General features: G+C 43.1%; 1 protein-coding gene across 1 annotated transcript in view; it reads right to left on the bottom strand.

Moving 5' to 3' along the window:
• Positions 1-484: 484 nt before the first annotated feature.
• The window catches only part of IZUMO1 (izumo sperm-oocyte fusion 1), a 58956-nt gene continuing 32691 nt past the window's right edge, over positions 485-26749 (bottom strand). Inside the window, exons 4-11 of the mRNA XM_087917119.1 lie at positions 13694-13768; positions 11698-11781; positions 10265-10285; positions 8427-8507; positions 7612-7712; positions 7243-7393; positions 3944-4172; positions 485-1681 (exon numbers count right to left, since the gene is read on the bottom strand). Coding sequence (XP_087773245.1) covers positions 1567-1681; positions 3944-4172; positions 7243-7393; positions 7612-7712; positions 8427-8507; positions 10265-10285; positions 11698-11781; positions 13694-13768 — 857 coding nt within the window. The 3' untranslated portion in view covers positions 485-1566. The remainder of the gene's footprint in view (positions 1682-3943; positions 4173-7242; positions 7394-7611; positions 7713-8426; positions 8508-10264; positions 10286-11697; positions 11782-13693; positions 13769-26749) is intronic.

Genomic DNA, 26749 nt, shown 5'->3' with positions numbered 1-26749 from the left:
TCATTTAACAGCTGTGGCAAGAAAAGTCATAAAATGGGGCAAAACTCACTTTACAAATGTTTTACTTAGCAACAGAAATTTTGGACTCAATTGTGGTCATTAAGTTGAGGATTACCTCTAGGTTGGTTTTATTTTTCTGTGTAAAACGGGTTTCTGCAGAATGTGGTAAAAAAAACTCAAGATGGTGGCTGCAGAGGAGAAATTAAACTCTACCAATTTTTTAATATGTTTTGTGGACCTTACTCCAAGGAAGGATCGATTGGGGAAGGATCCATCTGGAGCAGCCTGCCTGCTGAGTCCATTCCCCCCTTGTTTGCTCTACTCTGGAAAATTATCTTTTCATTTTTATCTTTTTAAGACGTGCCAAATTGTCCTACCAACTGTGCTTTCTCTCTCTCTCTCTCTGTAGCCTGTGTGTGGAAACCATTTCAAAAGATCATTTAAACAGACTCCAAGACATTTTGGGTTTTTTCATTTTAATAGGAATGTGTAGATCCATATAAATCAAGGCCACTTTACTATCTATGAGAGTAGGACAAGATAGGCATTTTTAAATGATTTTTAAAAAACTGTTTTAAAAAATCAATAACTCTGCAACTGTATTTGTTCATTGCTCTATTAGCTTTGGGAATCCACTTGGAGTGGTGCAAAAGTCAGAAAAGTGAGGAAAGCATCCATCCTCATGCAATCAAAGCCCAACACCTTATTTCACTGCTTCTTAACCTTAGCAGTTCCATGGACTTTGTGGACTTCAACTCCCAGAATTCCTGAGCCAGCTGACTGGAGAATTATGGGAGTTGAAGTCCAAACATCTTAAAGTTGGCAAGATTGAGCAACACTCAATTTATATGTGATATATATATAAAGTGAGGTAGAGTTTTAATTACACAATTGTACTTTCTTGACATACACATACATCTAATGGATGCATCTAACCAACAGGGAGAAAAAAACAACCTCAGTGGGGGAGAAACCTTGAGAAATTTTTATTCTGTACGGATATTTAAAACATAATTTTCCCAGTAAATGCTCACTTCTTATCTTTCTTTAACTGATTAAACCAATGTTTTCAAACCTGGTAAATTTAAGATGTGTAGACTTCAAATCCCAGAATTCCCCAGCCAGCATGTTGGTTGGGGAATTCTGGGACTTGAAGTCCATACAACTTAAAGTTGTTAGGTTTGAAAATCCCTGCTTTGAACCATTTTTGCATTTGTGGAAATGTTTAGAAAAGGACCAGGATTAGGGACAGGCCATCCTGAAGGAGATTTATTTATAAGGTCACTAAGAATTGACTTGAATTTGGTGACATGTAAATCACCAACCAATCAGAATCACATTCCCCCCCCCAAAACTTTATTTTTACAAATACATGAGAAAATCTAACTGTGATCAGTCCTGGAACAGAAGAATAGAACTAATAACATCCTAATCTTTAGTATAAAGTAAATCCACTATATTTATGAAATCCAGGTAAATAAATCAAAATAGGAGTATAAAAATCAAGATAAGGAGGGTGCGGTCTACAAGTAATTTCAAAGGGCAAGGGACATTACACAATTCCCACTAACTCTCTGATTCACTTTCACTCTCACTGTCACTCTCACTGTCACTCTCATCATCATCATCATCATCTTCCTCCTCCTCTTCTTTCTTAGCCATATGACGATAATAACATAAGCTGTAAGGAAAAAAGAAGATAAGACTGAAGCAGAATGGAGAAGCAGATTTCAAAGTTTCTAGCTCTGATGAATTCCACCAGCAATCTCTTTTTTGCTGATGAGGCCCTTACACACACCAGCTTTGGAGAATGCAAGCAAAAAACCTAGGATATACCTTTAATTCATCTGCAATACTAGCTGTGCCTGCTGTGCCAGGTTATTACTTTGCCCAAATTATTTTGTGCATTTTTCAATAATGGGATGCGGGTAGGGGGGACTCAGCCTCCTGCCTAAACCAGATTGCATGTCCTGGGTATAAGCACAAAATGTTTGCTACCTTCGAAAAAATTTTACAGGTAGTTCTCAACTTATGACTATAATCAGAACCAAAATTTTGGTCATAAGTCATTGTTGTAAGTCGAAGCAACCACAGGTCCAGACCTGGTTTGTTTTTATGGTGGTCGCTAATCAAATCATGTGGTCATTAGTCTGAGTCACACATCTGAAGCAAATCCATTCTCTCAGTTGTGTGCTTTTTGCTAGAAAAATGCCACAAATCACAGTCACGTGACTATGGATGTGGCAACCAGATATAAATTCAAACTGTTGCTAAGTGTCAGAATAATGACCAGCAGGGCTTTATGAGCCATAAAGAACCCTTTTCAAAGCTGTCATAATGTCAAACCATTGTTAAACGACTAAATTGAGGACTATGTGTTTCCTATTAAAGTCTGTCTGCCATTACTGATTTTTCACCATGGTCTCACCAGAAAGAAGCACCTTCTCCCTTGTTTCTCCTATCCTCGGACTGATGTCCTCAAGGTATGTTAAACATACCACCCTGGGAATATGAGATATATCTGAAGGGCACCGCTTTGAAGAAATTGGACTCACAGTTTCAACTATAACGACATTTTTTTAAAGGATGACAATAGATACATAGGTGTGACTCTGTGATTACCTTCACAACTTTCAATTCGGAAAACTGAACTGCAACTTCCTTAATTTGCGGAGGGCCATCAGTGTAGGCTCAGAATGAATATGGCCTGTCCTATCCAGAAACCCAATTCTGCTTTGAAACTACCATAGAGTGTTTTAAAAATAACAAATAACTAAATCAGTTTTGTTTAGGGCATACTGTTTATTTTCAGAGTTCTATGGACATTTCAGTGAGCCAGGTGGGTGTAGTGCTTAAGGCATCCCATCTAGAAACAAAAGGTCCATGCATTGTAGTCCCATTTTAGCCACAATGCCAGCTGGGTGTCCTTGGGCCAGCCACCTTCTCTCAGCCCTAAGAAGGAGGCAATGGCAAACCAAACAAAGATGATAAGGGGTCTGAAGGGTAAACCACGTGATGAGCAATTGAGGGAATTTGGTATGTCTAGCCTAACGAAGAAAAGGACTAGATGTGATTATGACACCAGTCTTCCAATTTTTGAAAGGTTGTCACAGAAAAGGGGGCATTGACCCCCAAAACATCTGAAAGCAGGACAAGAAGTAATGAGTGGAAAATTATCAGAGAGAGATTCTACCAAAGGCTAGGGAAAAAATTTTTCCTATCAGTCGGAACAATTAATCAGTACTTACCCCTGGAAGTTGTGGTTTTCAAGAAGAGACTGGACAGCTATTTGGAATGGTATCAGGTCTCCTGCTTGGACTAGAAAACCTTCAAGGTCCCTCCAACTCTATTATTCTATGTTCTATGTCCGTGATGGCGAACCTATGGCATGCGTGCCAGAAGCGCCACACAGAGCCATTTCTCCGGGCACACCAGCCATCGCCCGTGGCTCTTCTGGGTTCTGGCGTGCGCATGCGCACCGGCCAGCTGGTCTTTGTGCACCGGAATCTGGAAGAGCAGGTGGCCGGGCATGCCTGCCTGCTGGGGAGCTGCTCTTCCAATTTCCGGCACTCCCATGTGCGCTCACCAGGGAACTGCTCTTCCAGTTTCCGGCGTTCCCTGTGCACACATGTGTGCTCCTATTTTGGCAGTTGGTGCCAAAAAGGTTCACCAACTCTGTTCTATCTTCTAACCACTTTTGAAAAACCTGCCAAGAAAACTGCAGGGACTTTTCCAGGCAATCTCTAAGAATCACACTCAATTGAATCAAGAAAAAAAGGACACAGTTTGGCATCTCCTGCTCAGCCTTCTCCCAACAGCTGCTCTTCAGATGTGATAGCCTTTGAAATTGATCGCTCCACGGTATCAATTTCATGTCATCTACTTCCAGTTATCCCCACAAAAAGCAAATGAGGCTACACTAGTTGTAAATGGTGAGACTCACAAAGCAACAACAATGAAGGACAGCACACCTCCTGTAATCCCGCTCACTTTCCAAGCTGTCCAATCAGCTTCAGGGGGTGGAGCCCTGGAAGAAATCCCTAGGATGAGAGGGTTTTTCATTGACACAGGTGGCGGTGACAATAATGAAGATGGTGGAGACAGTGATGATGGCTGTGGAACCAGTGGTGGTGGGTGGGTAAACCAGGTGGTGTTCTCTTTTGGAGGTAGCACTGAAAGAAGAGGAGAAGATGGGAAATTAAGAGACATCAGGGTGGTGATTAGGAGATGAATTCTATCAAGGTTCCAACGAATGAACCCAAGCAAATCAGAACTCTGAGACTGGGCTCCTTCTCAAAGATCTTCTTCATTGAATACATCATATTGGCACAGCTTCAAAGGAAAACCAATTCAAAATCTTTCCCATGGTTTCAATATGAATAAACTAAGAAATAATCCCATCCCCAAGTGTCAGGGGTCATGGTGGCCAATTGGGTTAATTGGCTGGTTCTCCAGGCACTCCTTCCCCAATCATATCTGTTGCCAGCAGAGATGACCTTGGTTCTCACGAGAAAGCTCTCTGTTGTGTCTAGTAATATATTCCAACCTCCTTCCCCAATTCCCCCGGACAGAAAAATGGCTACTGCCAGGTTTGGTTCAAAGTTGAACTTAGAAGAGAAAGTATTCTATCTCTCTAAACTTCAGCCCCTGGTCAACTGGTTAAGTGAGGGCTGTCAAACTCATGGCATCACAGTGGTATCACATGACATATGGGGACTTTTCTTCCCCCTTCGCTAAACCGGGTGGGGATGTGGCCAGCGCATGATGCATCTATGGTAGCCCACGGGTTTCAAGTTTGACAGTCCTGGGTTAGATGAATAGCTTGAAAACTGACACAAAGCAACCTTCTTTAAAGGGAAACATATCTGATATTCAACAGGCAAATGAATAGACGCCACCCAAGAAGAGAAATACTCTCTTCATTATCACAGGGTTGAAAAGGAATCTCTAATGACCTGGGTTTTTGTGTTTTTTTTTACGTTGTAATAATTGTAAAAAAGAACAGGCTTTAATCACATGGTTGAGCTGACCATCTAAACCTTCTTAACCTCCTCCTGCAGATACCCCTGAGGTCAGCTACAGCAACCTCTGCACAAACTATGTAGAGATGTCTTGTTTTTTTTTCCTTCAGAAAGGCAAGGAAGTGAAGATTTAATCAGCCCTTAAAAACCAATTCCCTAGAGCCCAAATTTTGATTTCACAGACTAAAGTTACAAGCTTACACCTATGCTAGGAGGCAAGCAACCTAATAGGCTCTGGTGTTTTATATCCAGGCCGTCTCAATTGCATCTTCCACTGCCCGGTGGATTTATTTTCATGGAGAGAGGAATATTGTTACAGCCTTTCCTCTATATCACTGTCACAGTTTCTACTCCTCTAGTAGAAATTAAGAAAGAGCATTGTTAGGAATATAAGTCACCTAACAATTATTTGGGTTGGAAATATATAAATCAGGAGAGACATTTTAATATTGTCTCTTTAAGAAAATGCAAAAAAGTGTAATTGGGTGTGGTTTCTCAAACGGCCATAAGATGGAGCCAGAAACTTAGTCTTAGTCTTAGTCTTAGTCTCAGAAGAGAATGTGTCTCAGTGAGTCTCTGTTTTCCTTCTGTTGGAGAGTATTGCCGTTCCTCCTAAATTGACTGATATTCTTGTTACTGAACTGTTTTTGATACTGGACTTTGTTATTGGATTATCTCTGAACTGAAAACTGACTGATCTTACCTGTGAATGACTTTGGACTGTGTTTGAACTTTGCTTAAATGTTTCTGGAAGTAAAAACCTACATTTACTATACAGTGTATCTGTGTGCTGTGTGTGTATTATTCAAACACTTCTCTCACTACGTCTCCCTGTATGTGCTCATTCTCCTAACGGGGAATAATCTCAACAAGCATCTCTTATGGGTGGCCACTGTATGTGCCCACAGACCACACAATCTGTCCAGTGGTGGGATTCAAAAATTTTTACTACCAGTTCTGTGGGCATGGCTTGGTGGGTGTGGCATGTCTTGGTGGGCATGACTTGGTGAGTGTGACAGGGGAAGAATATACTGCAAAATCCCCATTTCCACCCCATTCTAGGGGAAGGATACTGTAAAATCCACATTCTCTCCCCACTCCACTAACCTGCTTTCCAGTTCTGTTCTCCTGTGCAGGGCAACAAAAGAAGACCCAGCCAATCAGCTGGGACTCAAGAGGCAGCGAATAGAGGTGGTATTCAGAGCTGGTATTTGCCAGTTCTCAGAACTACTCAAAATTTCCACTACTGATTCTCCAGAACTGGTCAGAACCTGCTGAATCTGTCCTGCCTACAAATGCTATACCCTCCAAAGAATTTCACAGGAGGTATAAAAAACAATGACCATTAGATGGAAGCTGAATTAGAGGTCTTAGTGTCTCTTTATTGCCATCTAGCGGCTATCTACATTTTTGCAGCCTAGGAATCGTACCCCTAAAGTGAGCACCATCTCCGGGTTATAGAATGAATCTCACTGAGGTGGAACTTCCTTCTAATTAATCTTTCTACACAGCATGACAGTGTTCATCCAAGCCCATATGTATTATAGGAATATTATAGGTAGTCCAATTTAATGACTGTTCAGTGACCATTCGAAATTACAACAGTGCCGAACAAAGGAACTTATAACTTGTACTTGAAGTTATAGCCATTGCGGCACCCTCACAGTCATGTGATAAAAATTCGGTATTTGGCAGCCTGCCTTTTCATGCAATAACCACAGCGGGGTTGCAACTGCTCCTACCCACCTAGCTCTCCCTCTTACCTCAGCTGCCCACGCGGCTCACCAGTGCATGTAAGCTGGAGGGCACTAGAGGCCCAGGCCTGTCCCCACCCCACTACAACCAGCAGGCCTCTCACCATGGTTACAAGATCCAGCAGCAGCATATTTAACTTTGCATTTCTCTACAGTTGCTGACAGGAGTACCCAGCCAATGAGAGACGTGGCCTTCTTAAAGAGGCGACTTCATGCCATTTTGCAAGCATGTGATATTCTTGCTGAATTTGAATAGGCCTTCCAAACATTCACAAGAATGGCGCCTGCTTGGAGTGTGGTTCAAGGTGCTAGGAAAAGCCTTTTCCTGGCCTCCCAAATGATTGTTTTTACTAACCTTGTATGCTTCCTAGGCTCAAAAACTAGCAAACGCAATTGGAAGGCGTTTGGGGAAGAAAGTCCTCCAAAGCTTCTGGGGACGTGTTCCGGTCCCGATTCACTACACTCACCCACAACTTGAAAGTCAAGCTGGCTGGAAGTATAGCCTTTTGTGTCCACCATTTTACATCGGTATCTTCCTGCATCTTTCACATTGGCTTCTTTCTTGGTCAGAAAGGAATCTGCCCCGCTAGCCATCAGCTCCTCCTTGTTATTCACCATCTGAGAAGAATAAAAGCACATCATTTCTGTATCTACGTAACAAAGTTGTTGCCATCCAGGATGAAAGAATGGGTGGCCTCACAAGCTCTCTACTGAAGACTAGGGTAATCCAATAGCACGGCTTCAGTTTGGAAAGTCAAACTCAAGAGCTAAGGAGACAAAAGGGATAGGGAAATAGGTTTGTGTCAGGCAAACTGCTTGTTGGAGACAATACTTACCTTGTAGAACTTGTATATCTTCACTCCATGGCTTGCCTTATGCCATTTCAGAGCACAATCCAAAATCAAATCTTCATCCATTTCCACTAGAACTTTCCGTTCTGCAAAATTCAGCACGTTATAATTCTACTGTCAGGCCATGCCAACAGCTGCTAACTTAAATTATACCTTTATTAGGCTTTCTTGGCCAGTTAACCTGCCTGAAATGATGGGAGCAAGCAAAGAGGACCCTTTGAGCAATGTTTTTAGTAACAAGGTATTTGATTCATGTTTCTAGTTCTTTGAAGTAACAAGCAAGAATGTGAAATTCTGATAAGGACCAGGCCAAACTGGCCAGAGACAAGAATGGCCCAAAGAGTGGGCCTTTAATAGCCTAAAAATTCACCTATTGAATATGTAATTGGCCATTAGCAAATTGTGCTAAGAATATTATGGGATGCTATGGATTGGTACATAGTACATATATATATAGCTACTGAGCATGCTTGATGACTCAAATTATGCTAACCAATGGAAGAACACGATCCAAATCGAAATGTTTGAACTGTATATAAAGTGATACCCTATTCCTTATATTGGGGAGGAGGGTCTTTTTACTTACACATAAATAAGAAATATTAGTCTACCTTTCCAGCTTGGGTCCTATTTTTAACAGAGGCACACCAGGCTAAGAACCTTGCCGTCATTTACAGCTAATATGGACCCGCAATTTAGACTGGATTTAGATTGGATTCATTACCAATCGGGCTTTGTTATCTCCTAATCCAGCTCCAAACTGCATGAGCTGATTTAGGGTCTGCCCTACCAACACTTACCTCCACAATGGAAGTTCTTGGTACAGGTCTGCTGATTTGCAATACATGAGCTGCAACTGATAAACGTATAAAACATCCTACCTGTAGAAGAGGAATTGAATCAGAGGAGGACCAGAAGGAAGAAGCTAACTTACTGGCACAAAGCAGAAGAAAACCAGAAGAATGGACATGTGGGCTCCTGCGAGCCCTATGATTCTATGATCTGAATAGAATAGAATAGAATAGAATAGAATAGAATAGAATAGAATAACAGAGTTGGAAGGGACTTTGGAGGTCTTCTAGTCCAACCCGCTGCCTAGGCAGGAAAACTTACACCACTTAAAAACTTCCAGTGTTGAAGCATTCACAACTTCTGGAGGCAAGTTGTTCCACTAATTAATTGTTCTAACAGTCAGAAATCTTTTTCCTTAGTTCTAGGTTGGTTCTCTCCTTGATTAGTTTCCATCCATTGCTTCATGTCCTGCCTTCAGGTGTTCTGGTAAATAGCCTGACTCCCTCTTCTTTGTGGCAGCCCCTGAGATATTGGAATACTGCTACCATGTCTCCCCTAGAACTTTCTTTCATCAGACTGGACATACCCAGTTCCAGCAACCGTTCTTTATATGTTTTAGACTCCAGTCCCCTAATCCTCTTTGTTGCTCTTCTCTGAACTCTTTCTAGTCTCAGCATCTTTTTTACATCGTGGTGACCAAAATTCACTTCATGTGAATATTGCTGTTAAAGGCAAAATCACAGGACTCTGATGAGTAGCCTTAGTAGTATTTTTCCAGAAAAGCCTTGGTCAAACTGCTCAGTTCTAGTTACAGATGAATGTGGTCTCAGTTCCTCTTTATTTTTTGCTAAAAGGCCATTTGCAACTCAAAAACTGTGTACAAAAACATGTATAATGTCAAAGAATACATAATGACACAGAAATACATTATATTCTGGGCAAAATTGTTTGCTTGCCAAAATGTATAGATAAAAAATGAGAAGAATCATTCAGAACCCTTTTAAAAAATCTGATATGCATACTGGGCAAAACAGTTCAAGATCATGAAAAATGGCATAGCAAATTTAGCCTCCAGCCTGAGCAGGAGGGGTTGGATTAAAAAACCTCCAAGATCCCTTCCAACTCCATTATTATCTTGTTTAATGTGATAGATTTGCTTTCTCCAATGGAGACTGAAAATGCCATTTGTAGTGGGTGACACTGAATAAGATGCACCAGAATTCTGACTTATAATTGAAACTAGACAACCTGTGACTCCTTGGGTCCTTTTTTTGGAGATCCTTCCTTACCAGATTCCTCAATGCCTTCAATAATGACAAGGCTTCTAATGTACTTGAAAAGTTCTTTAAAAAATCAGGAAGATTCAGGAACTATATAGCACAGTCAAAGGTCACAAGCTGACCACAGGAAATGTTTTATGACATTTTGGACAGTGTTATGGCACAGAATGTTTTGTCATAATTTTTGTGTTATAAAATGTTTTATTACATTTGCCAAATTTCAATTCCACAGGAATTACGGGCCCCTGAATTTGAACGCATTCTGTAAGCTAGTCCCTTTGAGGTACCTCAGCTCAAAAATGGTTGCCCAATAATGCATTGTTTCAAGGTAATTTACCAGAGAGTTTTAATAACATATAAACTGGACATGAAATTAGTTAATCCTTCCTTCCTTCCTTCCTTCCTTCTTCTTGAAACAGCTCTAATTATGTTAAGGACTAAATATAGCAAAAGACTTGTGAGGAGTGGAGGGAAACAACAGGAGAACATGACCCCAACCCTGATCAGATGTGGAAAATTACACTCCAAAACAACCCACTGTTCATTTTAACTAATCAGATACTCACCACAATCATTGCTGCAAAAGACTGCAAAGCAAGAGGAGAAAGAAAGAAGGGCATTAGCGACAGATGGTTTATCTTCTCCAGCCCCTGTGGTTTTGAACTGGTAGTTGAAGTTGACATTCTACCATCAGTTTGAGCAAGCAATGACCAAGCAAGCAAACAACCAAACTCAATTTCAATCGACACTATTAAATGATTCAGTTCAATGGTGGGATTCAAATTTTTCTACTACCGGTTCTGTGGGTGTGGCTTGGTGGCCATGACAGGGGAAGGATGCTGTAAAATCTCCAGTCAGGGGTGGTGTTTGCTGGTTCTCAAAATTTCCGCTACCGGTTCTCCAAAACTGGTCAGAACCTGCTGATTCAGTTACAAATCAGTCAGAGGGAGAGAGCTGAGAATGGTTTCTTTCTTTATTGCTAGAGATTTACAGGTCTTCTGCTGTCTGTAACTGCCACTAAATGAAGCATTCACTCCAGTGGTGGGATTCAATTTTTTTTAACTCCCGGCTCTCCCGGCTTGGTGGGCATGGTAGGGGAAGGATACTGCAAAATGTCCATTCCCACCTCACTCCTGTGGGGAGGTTACTGCAAAATCCCCATTCCCTCCCCACCCCACTAACCTGCTTTCCAGCTCCGTTCTCCTGTGCAGGGCAACAAAAGAAGACCCAGCCGATCAGCCGGGACTTGGGAGCCCAAGAATAGATGGGGGCAGGGGCAGTTAGAGGTGGCATTTGCTGGTTCTCCACTCAAAACTACTCAAAATTTCTGCTACTGGTTCTCCAGAACTGGTCAGAACCTGCTGAATACCACCTCTGATTCACCCTCACTCTGCTCTCTGCCTCCCATCCACCCCCAAACTGTCATTTTGGAAAAAAACCCAGTTCTACTTCATTGGAGTGGCAAAAGAGGGTGTCAAAGTATAATCAACTAGTCCACCTCCACCATGGACTTCAAGACTTTAGCACTGTCGTGCAGAAGAATCCCAAGTACAAGGTTCTCCAGCCGTGGCAATTTTAAGATGCATGGACTTCAACTCCCCAAATTCAGCCTCCAGCATGTTCCTGTGTACGGAAGTCCACACTTCAGTTGCCAAGGTTGGAAAACCCTGTCTTAATACCATTAGTAGGGTAGGAGAGTTTTAGGATTTAAGGAATTTCATTTCTCTTTTGCATGAACCGATTTAATCCTTCTGCGGTTATGAGAATCTCACAAATTCTTGGAAGTCATACATAGTTTTGGAAAGTTTACTTCCAGAAACTAAAATGGGCCAGATTACCAGAATGGGAAAATTTGCAGCAGCCACCAATAAAGAGAACATTATGGAGAAACATCATTATGTTGATGGAAAAACACACAGATTTGCACCTGGTTGTTTAAACTTAGAACTACATCTTCCTCTTTTCCCCCTTTTTCTTTTTAGAAGTAAACAGAGCTTACGTTTTGTAATTTGGGGCATGACTTCTTGAAAATAAGTCACCAGTTTCTGGAGGCTCCACATCAATTCATTGAAAAGCTGCTCACCTGTTGAAAAGAAGGAAGATACCAAGAGGTGTTATGGAAAAGTTGTGACTTGGGTCTTGGTAGAAGCACTCCATGAAACAAGTTGGGGCAGCCCAAGAAAAGACTTGCAGGTAGTCCTCAATTTACTACCACAATTGAACTCAAAATTTCCATTGCTAAGTGAGTTGTAAGTGAGTTGCATCTCGTCCTATGACCTTTTTTGCCACTATCGTTAAGTGAATCATGCAGTCATTGAGTATATCTGGCTTCCCCCTTTCACTTTGCTTGCTGGAAGCTGGCTGGAAAGGTTTCAAATGGTGATCACATGACCCAGGATAATGCAACAGTCATAAATACATGCCAGTTGCCACGCGCATGAATTTTGATCACATGACTAAGGGAATACTGCAACTGTGCTAAGTGTGAAAACTGGTCGTAAGTCACTTTTTTCAGTGCTGTTGTAACTTCAAATGGTCACTAAAGGGACAGTTGAAAGTCGAGGACTGCTTAAGAAAAAAATTATTGTCTGTGATGTGAGGAAGGACTCAGAGCTTCTACCATCTTCATGAGGCTTGTCCAAGATTCATCTAATGTCCAAATCTTTGTATAGTTGTCTTCGTAGTGTGAAAATGCAATTATCTTCACCCCATAATGATGGAGCAAAGCAGCACGATGCTGCTGGGGTCCAAGCAATGGAAACTCCCCCAACCCAACCAAGGGTCAATTCAGTGACCAATCAGGATTACAGATGTAACCACATGACATGAACTACATTTCCCATGAGGCATTCCCTTAAGGGGACAGCTCCCAATTATCTATCCCAATTCCCAATTAACTATTTACTGACTGGATAGCACAAGGCTCCCACAGCTTTATTGTCTTATATATTTGTGAGAAGACAGTCAACCACCCTCATCATGTCACCTTTCCTCTGTTTTCTGTCTGACTTCCAAAGAACAATAAGACAGATTTGACACCTAGGCTGAAACTGACGAATCAAGTTTTAATACAGAGGAAATTGGAGAAAGGCACCAACTTAACCAAATAAAAACATCTCCTCAAGGTATTAAATGTTCCCCATGCTGAACCTAGATTTTCTCACAAAATTCCTTCACTCCAGAGGTCACCATCTTGATTCGCAAAAGATGAAGATACGATCTAAACCCTGCAGGCACCAACCTGCATTTTCTTTCCACCTGACTAAGTGCACTCTCCAGAAATCCAGAAATGAGGTTGTTGATTCATGAGACAAATTCTCTGCTAGATTTACTCCAGTTTCTACCAGCCCTGTTGTAAACATATAGTGAGGTTATAATCACCAGTCATGAGGTGGCTTCACTAAAGAGCCTTTATTTGAGGTACTGAAATCATTGTCTAAAGAAGAGGATCTTTTGGAGAGAGAGAAAATCTGTGATCTTGGCTTTGCTACCTCGCTCTTTGTAATCTTTTGCTATTCCAGTGTCTGGCTCTCTAAATCTAGTCAAGGTTAGCCACTACTTGTGAAAACCATTTTAAGGTTCTTAGACTAGAATTGTCTTTGAGGTGCATTTTAAAAATTACTAATGTGGAGGGGAGAGGAAAGGAAAAGGGAAAGGAAATTAGGTAATATGAACTGTGAAATTCCCTTGGCTAAGGGAATTTCACGAAACCACCAGATGGTGCTGCTTAGTTAATTCCAAGAGAAAAATACTATATTGGAGTACATTATGATGGCGACTTTAGACAAAAGCAGAAAACAGGCCATGGGTGGGGGCATTGGGCAGGCAAGGCAAAACTTCCTTGAGTTTGTGGAGAATCTTGCACCACTAACCCTGTTCTTAATGGACTGCAGTATGTCTACATTCAAAATAATCCTGAGTGCCCTTCAAGAGGAACAAGCCTTATGCATTCCTTTTATGCATATAAAGTACCATTCTTTTTATCAGGTCTCTACCTTCAAAGTTATTTTCCTTGATCTGGTTCAGAGAGCGTTTGAAGTAGACAGTGAGTTTTTTTAGCGTCAATTCATCTGAAAATAATGGAAAAGAAGAAGAATGGTAGGTAAAAAGAAAATAGCCAGATTCCTTCCTCCCTGGCCCTTGCATTTGTCTTAAGAAGTCTTATTTAAATCTGTTCTTCATATTTAAACCTCAATCCACAACTTCCGTTCAATATGTCCCTTCGTGAATTTTGTGGTCTGCAAACATAAAAACTGTTTCCAAAAGTTTCTGGGTCAAATATTAAACCAAACATTACTGGTTTCATTCTGAGATAGTATGTTGTGGACCCAATATAATTTATACCTAGTGTACAGAAAAGTCAAAATCAAGGGTTCAAAATCGTAGCTTTGCCTTATGCATAAATATCTCCAAATATGTCCTGATAGAATTTCATGCAAACCCTGAATCCATTAGAGTACTGATTACTTTATGACTGCAGTTGAGCCCAATGTTTCCATTGATAAGCAAGACTGTTGGTGAGTTTTGTCCCATTTTACTAACCTTCTTGCCACCGTTGTTAAATAAATCACTGCAGCTGTTAAGTTAGTAACACAGTTGTTAAATGAGTCTGGCTTCCCAACTGACTTTGCTTGTCAGAAAGTGGCAAAAGGTGATCGCGTGACCCTGGGGATACTGCAACAGTCATCAATATATGCCAATTGTCAAGCATCCGAAGGATCACATGATCACGGGGATGCTGCAATGGTCATAAGTGTGAAAAACAGTCATTAGTCATTTTTTCAGTGCTGTTGTAACTTCAAAAGGTCCCTTAGTACAACCACTCATTAAGAGACTTAGTCAAGGACTATCTGCACATAAGTATTTAGTACATTTCGAAGAAACAGAAGTTTTATTGGGCATAGGCACAAACACACATGAATATATTTTCATAAATGCATACATTACTTTCAGTGGTGGGATTCAAAAGTTTTTACTACCAGTTCTGTGGGTGAGGTGATGTGACTGGGTGGGCGTGGCTTTTTTTGTTTGCTTTTTTGCAGTTGCCCCCCCCACTCATTTTTGGGGCCTTCTGGATCTCAGAAGAGCCTCTGGGGGGTGTTTTTGCTCCCAGAAAGGCTCCTCTGGGGCTCGGGAAGGCCAAAAATGGAGGTGGGGGGGGCTGAGCCCCTCCCTCCATTTTTTGCCCTCCTGGGCCTCAGCAAGGGGAAATCCAGCACAGCTGATTGTATGAACATCTGATTGTTGGGAGGGGGAAAAAAGAAAGAAATACCTTAAGAGGCCAGCGTCAGGCGGGAGGAGTGAACAAGCATCGGGTGGGTGGGGCAAGCAAGCCACAACCAAGTCAGGGTCGTGGCCAGCCAGAACTTACTACTTCGGCAACCCACACCAAATCCTTGCTACCGGTTCGCCCAATCCGGTGCAAACCGGCTGAATACCACCATTGATTACTTTCCAATTATTTATAACCTCAAAGAAATGATCAGATATAAAAATAAACTATCAATTTGGTGTACTGGATTTGACAGTAACCCTACATATAGTCAGCATATAGTCAGATAAATTCTGGATCTAGGGCTGGATCCAGATCTTGTCTTACTTAAGACCAATTCAGTTAGGATGACTAACATCAGTTCCATGCTAATGTAAATACATACAAAAAGAATGAGTTATCACAACAACCATTTTGCAAATTTCAACATCTCCCCTATAGAAGCCCCTGGATGTATTTATTTGAGCGGGCATCCTGAGCGTGACTAGATCTCAATTTGATCAGGGGCTTTAAGTTCAGCACATCTTTTGTTAATGGGAGCACCCATTTCAGCTCCCACTAACTTGGCCCTGCCAATATTGGTGGATGAGGTTGTCATAGCACAGTGTTTCTCAATCTTGGCAACTTGAAGAAGCATGGACTTCAACTCCCAGAATTCCTCAGCCAGCATAGTTGGGAAATATGCCCTGACATGAGAAAATCAAAGGGCAGCCTTCAGATTATGCCTCCCTCTCCAAAATATTAATTTTATAAATCAGTATAATTTGGTAACGTGACCTCTTTGTTCCATATACAGATTACTGTGTAAAATTCAAAACTTGCCCTTAAAAATGCTCATAGTACCAGGATATGGGTTTAAATCTGTCCAAAATAACTCTTATTCACTCCTGAAAAATTTGGATCTACTGGAGAGCTACTGGAAGGAATGCATTCATACCAATAAAAGCCATATATTTTTTTGGATGTATGGGTTGTTGCGATAACCCCTCCACGGTATCATCCAGGAGCTGCTGCAATTTTCTTTTGAGTTCAGGGTTCCTTCGGAGCTTGTTTTCCAGATAGCTATTTTTGAACTCTTCTTGAAGTGCTATGGCTTCTTTGCTACATTGTAAACAACCCTGATACCCTGTGATGACCATGGTCAGGAGCCCAAACTCTAACCAAGACATGACACTATCTTGCCTTGTCAACTGCTGGAAGGAGCCTTGAACAGCAAAACAGTGACATCATAACCATGACCTCACAAAGCCTGCCTGCTTTTCAGTCAGAAGTGAATGCAACTCTTCCACTGAAATGTCCCCATGTGCTCAGACTGTGGCTTATAATTGGCTGAACACATCATGACAATGAGCTGGCTTCGCTCATATTTAATGGAAACAGAAGAAACCACATTATGGTTTAGCACAATATATGCAGCACAAGTCGATGTTACAATAGACAGAGAAATGCAATCTGCACTTAATTTCCAATTAGCATCCTGAAATGTTTTTTTAATCAGAAGATGGAGGCAATTTAGCTTCTGTCCTTTCTGATGTGTTTCCAATGCTTTCCTGCATATTTAATGCCTGTTCCTTATTATTTTTTCATTGGTTTGCTTGTGTTGCATGAACTATCTCTCACTAATATAATCCCTGTAAACTTGCATTGCATTTCTGTTTTCCTAAATTGGCTTCTAGACCAGTGTTTCCCTGTTGGGGTCTTTAAAATAGGAGGACTTCAATTCCCAGAATTCCCCAAACCGCCATGCTCGCTGAGGAATTCTGGAAATTGAAGTTCTCATATCTTACAATTGCCAAGGTTAAAAAAAGGAGCCTGTGAATTTAACTTGAAAGCAGATTTCTTCTTGTAACTCTTTACTAGAAAGGGTTTTTTTTTTTTAGTATTGATTAATCTGAAAGAAAGGAACCAATCTGTATAGGAAAGCAATTAGCTTCCAATCTGCAGCCATCTTTTGGTCAGCCAAACGAGCATAGATTATTCATAGCCTGCTTTCAGGCCGCTGAAGCTGACAGCAGTGAAAACCATTCTGGCACTTTAAGGCAGCTGCTGGGAGCTTGGAAAGTGAGAAGTTTTTCAGTGTAGAAATGATCCAAAGTATTAATTTCTGGACTGATGAATGTGTTTGCAATATCTTTGTATCAGGGAGATGAAAGGATACACCTGAGATCATAAAATAAGTGGGCAGAATCAAATAATATTTTTTAAATGTTAGTGACTCTATAAGAAAGCTAGAAATCATAGAATTCCCAGATTTTTTAAATTATCAATTATTTTTTAAATTTATTAAATTTATATGCTACCCCACGTTACCATCAAGGGACTGACTTTCCCTCCAAAACTCTTCTTGATATAGGTTGTTATTGTTTCTATTATATTTTGCCTTTGTTCTCCAAAATTTAAGGCTATGAAGATATATAGTTCTATTCTGCCCAGTTTATCTTCAAACAACCTTGCAAGGTGATGTAGACTAAGACAGCCTTAGAAAACTGTGTGAAGATTTTAATACATCAAATATTTGCCCAGAGTTGTCCAACCTTGGCAAGACTTGTGGATTTCAATGCCCAGAATTCCCCAACAAGTTATATTCTGGGAATTGAAGTCCATGTATCTTAAACTTCCCAAAATTGGACACCCCTGGTTAAACCAATATAACCAGTCATCACATAATCTCCCCCACTTTCTGATCTGGGCAAATTAGCCTCTTCAAAGGGCAAAAGCCTCTTACTTTGCAAACAGGAAACGCACCTCAAAATTTCAGACTGGTTGACTTGCATGCCGAGTGACCATGGAGTTGAAAATAACAAGGGAAATTTCTTGTAGATAAGTAAGGAATGTAGGCAAGATAATATTTTCTATAGGAAAGGGTTTTTTTAATTAATGAAGAAATTGATTGTAACATTGATAGCAAGAAATAATTAAGAAATTGAGAGCTAATTTGGTTAAGGCTTAAGCTAGAAATAGGTAGATGGTGAGTTCTAGTTATGCCTTACACATGAAAGCTGTTTGGGTGATTTCCGGTCAATCATTAGCAGATGGTGAGTTCTAGTCCCGCCTTAGGCATGAAAGCTGGTTCGATAACTTTGGGCCAATCACGAGGAGATGGTAAATTCTAGTTCCACCTTAGGTAGGTGTTATGTCCTGAGGACTCAAGGAGTTCTCACTCAGGTCCACTCACTTTACGTGGGCGTTATTCCCCCATTCCCATTGGTTGGCTCTCCCCAGCAGCCAGCTATAAAAGCAGGCTGCGGGGTCCAACCGGTTGCTGATTGCTGCGAGCCAGTTCCCGGCTTGGCAAGCACGGTCAGCCCTTTATTGTAAAATAAAGTATTGTTGCACTCATGCTCTGGTTCAGCCTCTCATTGCTCAAACAAAACACTGGCGACGAGGATGGGATGGCTACCAGAAGCACCTTGCAACCGCTGAGTCACTAGCCACCGATCCGCAGCCCAGAAGCGATCGGCTGGCGACAAGGAACAGCTGATCCGCAGCCAGAGAAGCGGTCAGCCAACAATACGAGCGATCAAAAGAGCAAGCGCTGATCCGCAGCCAGAAAGCGGTCTGATTCAAAGTTAGAAGCGTCTGTGCCGCTTGTTAGCCCGCTGCAGGGAAAGTGAAGCGCTGCGAGCGCAGCCGCTCTGTATTTGGCGCGAAATTCAAGCGGGTGTCATTTGAATTTCGAGCCAGTAGGAAGCTACACACAGCGCTGTAGGAAGTCACTAGCGCCCACTTTTTGGCGCGAATCAAGACACCTCCAACGGCTAGCAGCCAACGTGGTAACCCAGAGAGAGAAAGAGAGGGTAGCAAAAAACCTCTCCAGAGCTGATATCACTCACGGCGCCCGTAGTCCCAGAGAGATTTTTCCGCGGTAGCCCAGCCGTTCCAGCACCATGAGTTCCAACCCAGTATTCCGGCGTTTAAACCAGACGAAGAGAAGTGGGAGTCGTATAAGAACCGCTTCAATCATTACATCGATGCGGTCGGCTTGGCGGATGCGGGAGAGCATCGGAAAAAATCCTATTTCCTAATCTACTGCGGAGCCACCGTTTACGATACCGCCGCAGCACTCGTAGCGCCGAGAGAATTGAAAAAGCGTTCCGTGGTCGAGTTGCTTGAGATCCTCACTAACCACTACGCTCCCAGGCCTTCACAAATCGCCAGGAGGTTCACGTTCCGTATGAGGAAGCAATCAAGTAAGGAGACCATCAATCAATATATGGCCGCCCTCAGAACAGCAGCCCTGCACTGCGGGTTTGGAACATACTTGGAGGACATGCTCCTCGATCAATTAGTTTGTGGGGTCAAGGATCTCAACCTACAGAGCGCCTGCTAGCAAAAAGACCTCAACCTCGCGCAGCGTCGAGGAGGCCCTAGCAGCCGAGCTAGCAACAACTCAGCCACCGAAATTCAGGGCCCAAGTGCCAAGCTAGCATCGTTCCCAGTCCATTCCGAAGAGGTGGAAGCGGAGGAAACCCACACGATGAAAGCGCGTCCACCGCCTCGCCAGCGACAGACGGTCGCAGGTAGGGGCCAAACAAGAATACACCGGTCCACCCAAGCACATCACATTGTGCCTAGCCTGTGGGGATCGCATCAAAGGAGCCACCTGCAAGTTTAAAGGAGCCACTTGCAACAACTGCCATAAGAGGGGCACATCGCGAGAGTCTGCCAAGCCCCCAAAGCGCTGCACACAGACCCCGTCCTCGCACGCGGGACCACAGAGGCAAGTATTAAACTGTCGCACGCACCGCCTTGCCAGGCGTACTTGCCACGCTGTTAGTAAAATTTCTCTCTCCGTTTCCCTAGAAGGTAAACCGTGCCACATGGAGGTTGACACAGGGTCAGCGCTCTCAATAATCTCGTGGAACACCCTCAAGAGACTCCACCCCAGCCTATCTACTACCCGGCTTCAGAGATGCCAGTTCGGTCTGAAGGACTACCAGGGAAGGCCATTCCCGTGATCGGCAGAGGCAAGTTCTTTGTCAGTTTTAGAGCTTTTAAAGGCCACCTACCTCTAGTGGTAGTTAACGGCAATCTACCCACCTTATTGGGGCTCGATTGGTTTCCCCACCTCGGCCTAGGGTTAACAGGAGTCCATGCTGTCTCAACCTCAGACACTGACTCCTTATTCGCTGACTACGCAGATGTGTTCAGCGAGGAGCTGAGGTGTTATAATGGAACCCCATCTAGTTCACCGTTGACCCCAGGCAGTCCCAATCAGATTAAAACCACGTAGAGTTCCATTTGCTATTCGACCAAAACTAGGCGCTGAATTGGATAAACTACTAAAACAAGGGGTCATTGAGCCAACAGATTTCGCCAAGTGGGAGGCGCCCATCGTCACACCCCTTAAAAAGATGGTAGCCTGAGAATTTGCTCGGACTACAAGACAACAATCAATAAATATTTACAAGTTAGCGCCTACCCTGTGCCCGTCATTCAGCACTTATTGCACACATTCGAGCGGGCAGTATTTTTGCTAAATTGGACATGTCTCAAGCATATCAGCAGTTCCCTGTTGATAACCAAACAGCGGAACTTCAGACCATCGTCACTCACAGGGGTGCCTTCGATGCAAGCGTCTCCAATTTGGCGTAAGTGTTGCCCGGGTATTTTCAATCCCTCATGGGCGGATTTTACAGGGCCTCCCTGGTGTAGTACCCTACTTCGACGACATCTTGGTCTCGGCCAGGGACAGACCCCAACTCTTCCAGAGAGTGCGAGCAGTGTTAGAGAGGTTCAGACAGCATGGCCTCAAGTTAAAAAAAGAAAAATGCGCCATTGCCACTAGACAGGTGGACTTTCTGGGTTATAAAATTGACGCCTCTGGCATTCACCCCCTGGAGTCAAGGTTAGAGCAATCCACGAAGCTCCCACCCAACCTCCAAAGCGGAGCTACAAGCTTTCTTAGGGCTGCTGAACTTTTATGCATCCTTCTTGCCCCATAAAGCCTCAGTAGCCGAACCCCTACACAGATTACTAGACAAAAAGTCACCGTGGCACTGGGGGCACAAAGAAGACCAGGCGTTTAACGCCGTCAAATCACTACTTACGTCAGAGGCAGTGCTCATCCAATTCGACCCCAACCTTCCTTTAGTACTGGCAGCAGACGCATCCCCTTTTGGAATTGGGGCGGTCCTTAGTCACAGACTCCCCAATGGCGCCGAGGCCCCCATCGCCTTTTTCTCCAGGACGCTCTCGGCCACGGAGCGAAATTACAGCCAAATAGACAAGGAAGCCCTAGCAGCTGTTGCAGCCGTGAAAAAGTTTCACGAATTCCTTTTTGGCCATTTCTTGAACTGGTCACCGACCATAAGCCCCTCCTGGGCCTACTGGCGGCGACAAACAGACACCTCAAGTCCTTTCCCCTAGAATGACAAGGTGGACACTTTTCCTAGCGGCCCTACTCATACAAACTTATTCACCGCCGGGCAAAACTCTATCACGCCGGCGCTCTCAGTCGCTGCCCCTTACCGCTCCGGCTGAAGACCCAGCTCCTGTCAACGCCATTTTCGAAATCACCCAGTTGGACCTGCCCATCACCGCCCTTGACATCGCCGCTAAAACCAAGGCAGACCAAGCGCTCGCCCAGGTGCTCGACTGGGTGAGGAGGGGGTGGCCGGGAGGCAACGTTGATAACAAATTCGCACCCTTTAAGACTCGCATGCAGGAGCTGTCCAGTTTGCAGGGTTGTCTACTGTGGGGCACTCGGTGGTCATTCCGACCTCGCTGCGTACCCGAGTCCTGGAGCGTTGCACGAGGACACCCGGCATTGTGAGAATGAAGGCATTAGCGCAGCTACGTGTGGTGGCCGGGTCTAGGCGAGGACATTGTCAATTGGGTAAGTTCCTGCAGCATTTGCCAGGAATCCCGTCCTGCTCCCCCATCGCCACCCCTACCAGATGGGAGGCGCCAGCGCCCTTGGTCTAGAATCCATATCGATCTGGCAGGCCCGTGCATGGAAAGATGTTCCTAGTGGTCGTGGGCGCTTATTCCAAATGGATAGGCGTGGCACAGCTATCCACGACCACCACACTAGCAATCACCAACGTGTTACGCGCCTGTTAGTTACACATGGACTACCCGACTCCATTGTCTCCGATAATGGCCCACAGTTCGCATCAGTAGAATTCAGCCGTTTTGCTGCCAACCTGGGCATTCGCCACATTTTCACAGCCCCATTTCACCCTGCCAGTAATGGGTTGGCTGAAAGGGCCGTCAGGACCACCAAAGAGGCCCTCGCTAGGTTTGGCAGGGATGACTGGCACCACAAACTCGCCACGGTTCCTGATGAGCCAGCACTCAACCCCTGTGCAGTCACCAATAAGTCCCCAGCGGAACTTCTGATGGGCGGCGCCTGAGGACTGTATTGGACAGATTGCACCCACAATACTGCCCTGACTCTCCCTCGCTTCTACTTGGGGGTTAGACATTTTTGTTACAGGAGCCGATATTCGCAAGGAATTTCGCTGGGGACCCACTTTGGATTCAGGCGAGGTCATCGCCATCACCGGGCCGAGATCGTATAGAGTCAGGCTGGAGGATGGTCGCGTCTGGAGGAGACATATAGACCAGCTTAGAAGGCGCCTCAGCACCCTTGCCAACAAGAATCCAGAGTCTCCAGTCGAAGGGAACCGCCTCATCCGCCCAGCCACCACATCGTACCCAGCGACCAGTCTGCACCAGCGGTCGTTCCGGTCAGCCCAAACTCGGACAACAGCGCCCAGAGAGTTGACCAGCCTGATCCAACCCACGAGAGCTCGACCCCAGTAACCAACCCGGTGGTTCCGAGGATGCCCAGTCCAGAGAGAGTGTTGGCGACACTATGCCGGCTCGACCATCACAGACTGGTACCGAACAGACAGACAATGTTCCCGAGTTGCGCCGTTCGGGCGCCAACACAAACCCCGTCTACCTCAAGGACTATGCATGTTCGCATCTGGGGGAAGGGGTGTTATGTCCTGAGGACTCAAGGAGTTCTCACTCAGGTCCACTCACTTTACGTGGGCGTTATTCCCCCATTCCCATTGGTTGGCTCTCCCCAGCAGCCAGCTATAAAAGCAGGCTGCGGGGTCCAACCGGTTGCTGATTGCTGCGAGCCAGTTCCAGGCTTGGCAAGCACGGTCAGCCCTTTATTGTAAAATAAAGTATTGTTGCACTCATGCTCTGGTTCAGCCTCTCATTGCTCAAACAAAACAGTAGGAAAGTCATCTGGGTCTCATTGCTATCAGGAAGAAGGTGTGTTGGATATGTTTGCTGCCTTGAGTTGTTTATAAAATAAATATATTTGCTGCCTGGAGTTGTTAAATAAATAAACAAATAAATAAATGTCATGTACATTGAGTCAAACAATGGTTTGGCTTTTCATGTAACTTGCTTCCAAAGTGAATTCAACTTTCCCTTAAATTTAGCCCCCCACCCCACCAACTGACCCCAAGAAGGTCAGATCTCCAGTCTCCTCTTTCCTCCCTTGGGTCCTCTCACCCTCCACGCCTCATAATCTTCTAAATTCCAGGGTTGTGTCCCTCTTTCATCACATCTTGTATATCAGGACTTTGGGACCACCTGGCCATATGGGGTCAGAATAACTGTGGTCACGGTCTGTTCTGCATTAATTAACCTTTGATCCTTAATGGGCACCTCGGGGAAGAAGAGGTGGGAGGGCCTCATAAAAACAACAGAGAGATTAATAGCCAGCCAACCAGCAATTTCACTTTCAGAGCTTGGGACAGCTGGGGGGTTGGGGGGGCGAGGGGGGTGGAGAGGGAGGAGCTTATTAGCTGGGTGATGTGGGGAAGAAAGGATAGTAATTTGGGAACTGGGAGGGGGCATCCTGGGCTGAAATGGCAAAGCAACTGCACTGTGGGTTACCAACTGCTTAAGGGAAAACCAGTCTCTGTTTATTTAGCAGTTGGATTTGTAGGAATCTCAAAATAGAAATAAACTTCACCATCTACTTCAGATCTGTGTTTAAGGCTCACAAACAGAGAGGGAGTGAAAAAGTGGCAATTCTAGCTGTGAGCCCAAATAACAGGGTTTTGGTCGGTGGCACAATTTGAAAGTTTATCTTAAATTGTTTGAAAATTGCAAGCTTTGGAATATTTTGACAAGTGACTGAGGTTCGGATTTTGGATCTGCTGAATTTACCAAAATATGAATTATTGTAAGAGCGATATATGCAATTGCTAAAATTCTCCTTTTTCGTGCCAAGCATTATTGTTAAGTATTTGGATGCTGATGTGAATTGTAAACCGTTGCCAAAGGCTTTTGGTCAGCGCTCGATTATTGTTAAAGTAAATCTCTTATGCAACACCACATAAGATGCATGTTATCAAAAGGAGAAGAGAGCAAAAATCACACAGATTTGCATAGTATTTACATGCATACTAATCTACATACACTTGCAGAAATAATTTACATAATTTAAATATAATTCCCTTCATGGAGAAGATGTTAACTATCAGATTACAATTCTTCTCTCCATATAGCAACTTCAAGGCTTCAGTGCCCCTTTACAATATAGGTAATCTTTGATTTACGACTGTAAATCCAGTCACCCATATGACCGATCTGATGTTATGACTTGTTTTGAGGTCCTTGCTAAGCAAACCAATTCACTACAGACCAGTTTTGCCAAAAACCAGGAATAAATGCCAGGTTTTGGCAAAACCATTGTAAAATGTGATCATATGGCCAAGGGACACTGCAAATGGATGTAAATGCAGATTGGTTGCTAAGGGTCCAACATGCAGTCACATGACTACAAGGGGGAGTGGCCATCAGAACTTTGGATCCAGATTCCATTATGGTTGCAAGTTGAGAACTTCCTATATTAATAGAATTGAAGCTTAATTTTAACTGCAAAAGGGGGCAAATTTTTCTGGCTCTGAATCCCATCGTGCCATATTGACACAATATCAAAATATTGCAATATTTCAGTCAACCTTATAGAAATTCACAATATTCCATCTTGTGAACTCATATTCAAAGGATATTAATTGATTGCGTAATATTAATTATTAACTGTCAGGAAGTTCCAAGATCATATCTTAGAGATTCACTAGTTTGACAAGACTTTACCAATCTATCTTTTATTGCTGCTTTATGCATTTAGCTTCTCACTTTTCATTCTGATTACTTTAATATGAAGAAAGTTCTGTGTCTTGTTCTATTTACTGGCTAGAAAGTTTATTTGATTATTTAAATTTATTAAAATTTAATCAAGTTATTGAATATACCCAGATGATTAAGTGAATATAATAACAAAACTGTAATACAGTCTTCTTCTTGAGCTTATTAAAAGACAGTTTAATAAGCTAATTTAATGATCAGTTTAATAAGCAAATGTAACCTCAGTGGAAGGAAATTCCAGCTAGGGCTTGTTTTATTCTTTCAATATAAGCAAATGTTACGAATACAGGCACACACACAAATACACACAGATACAGACACAGGAGGTAGGCATTCTGCTTGAGTTTGTTAGTAGAATAAGACTCTGAAAACAAAACCGAATTGGATAAGATTTGATGTGGCGGGATGTAGGTACTGGGAAAAGAACACTCAAATTTAAAAATGGGCTGTATCTGGTCAATGGAGGAAAAAATTGGAGAAAGAAATATTCTCAATGCCCCAATGATGGAAAATTGGGCAACTTCTTCACAACAGCACTGAAAAAAGTAACTTACAACCAGTTCTCAAAGTTATAATAATTGCAGCATCCCCTGGTCACATGATCAGAATTTGGGCGCTTGGCAAACCTGCATGTATTTGCGATGACTGCTGTGTCCTGGGGTGATGTCATCACCACTGGCGACCTTCTCAGCTAGTTTCCGATAAGCAAAATCAATGGGGGAAGCCAGATTCCCTTAACAACCCCGTGATTCACTTAAACAATTGCAGTGAATCGCTTAACGAATGTGGGTGCCACTCACCAACAATCACCTTGCTGAGCAACACAAATTGCGGTTGTAAATCAAGGACTCTCTGTATTTTCCTGGGGATGTGTGGCTGTAGGATGAATTCAGGAAAAGCCACCGCTTCTTTAAGAAGCAGCCAAGAAAATGCACCCACAACAGATTCAAACCACATTTGCCCACTTCTGAACCAAATACTGTACAACACACTTATACTTCTGAAAGCAAACAGCATTGTACATAGTCTTTAAACAACAGTTTGTTTTTCTTAGACCTCCAGAGCAAAATTGGCAAGCTAAAGATAGAACAGTAGGCATTTATAGTCTTTCTGTACCTAGGATGGATTTTCTCTTGGGTGAAAAGACTAGACCAAACTGACTCACCGCTAGATCAGACTGACTCTCTGATGATAGACTGACTAGGATAAAATGACAACATCCAAAAATTGAAGGAAGAACTATGTTAGAATGGCAAATGGGCCCTTTTTTAGAAGGTCAACTTTTTTCAATATTGAACTTTCTGGTAGGCCATCTCTGCCTTCTCTGCCTCTGAGAAAGATGGAGTTTGGTGAGCACAAGAAAGTATTGTAATATAAGAATGACCCAGATCCCAAATCTTTATTCATATCCTTTAGGATCCCCTTATACCTCCTGGATATGTGAAGATAGGAATTGATTCCATCAGTCTTTTGTTTTTCTTGCTTAAATCCTGTTGGTCTACGATGTGGATGTTTTTCCTGATGGGCCATTTTTATTTTGTCTCTTTCCCTTTGTATATCTCTCCTCTCTTCAGTATCCTGCATTACTAGCCCACCTGTCTGCTTATGTTTGGCTCCTGTCCCAACAGTGGGATTTATTCCCTTCTTTGAC

The sequence above is a fragment of the Pseudonaja textilis genome, chromosome Z (genome assembly GCF_049901715.1).
Source record: "Pseudonaja textilis isolate UNSWEBS1 chromosome Z, rPseTex1.2, whole genome shotgun sequence".
Taxonomy (NCBI): domain Eukaryota; kingdom Metazoa; phylum Chordata; class Lepidosauria; order Squamata; family Elapidae; genus Pseudonaja; species Pseudonaja textilis.
The sequence above is the reverse complement of the archived record's forward strand: the minus strand, read 5'-3'. Positions and strand labels throughout refer to the sequence as shown.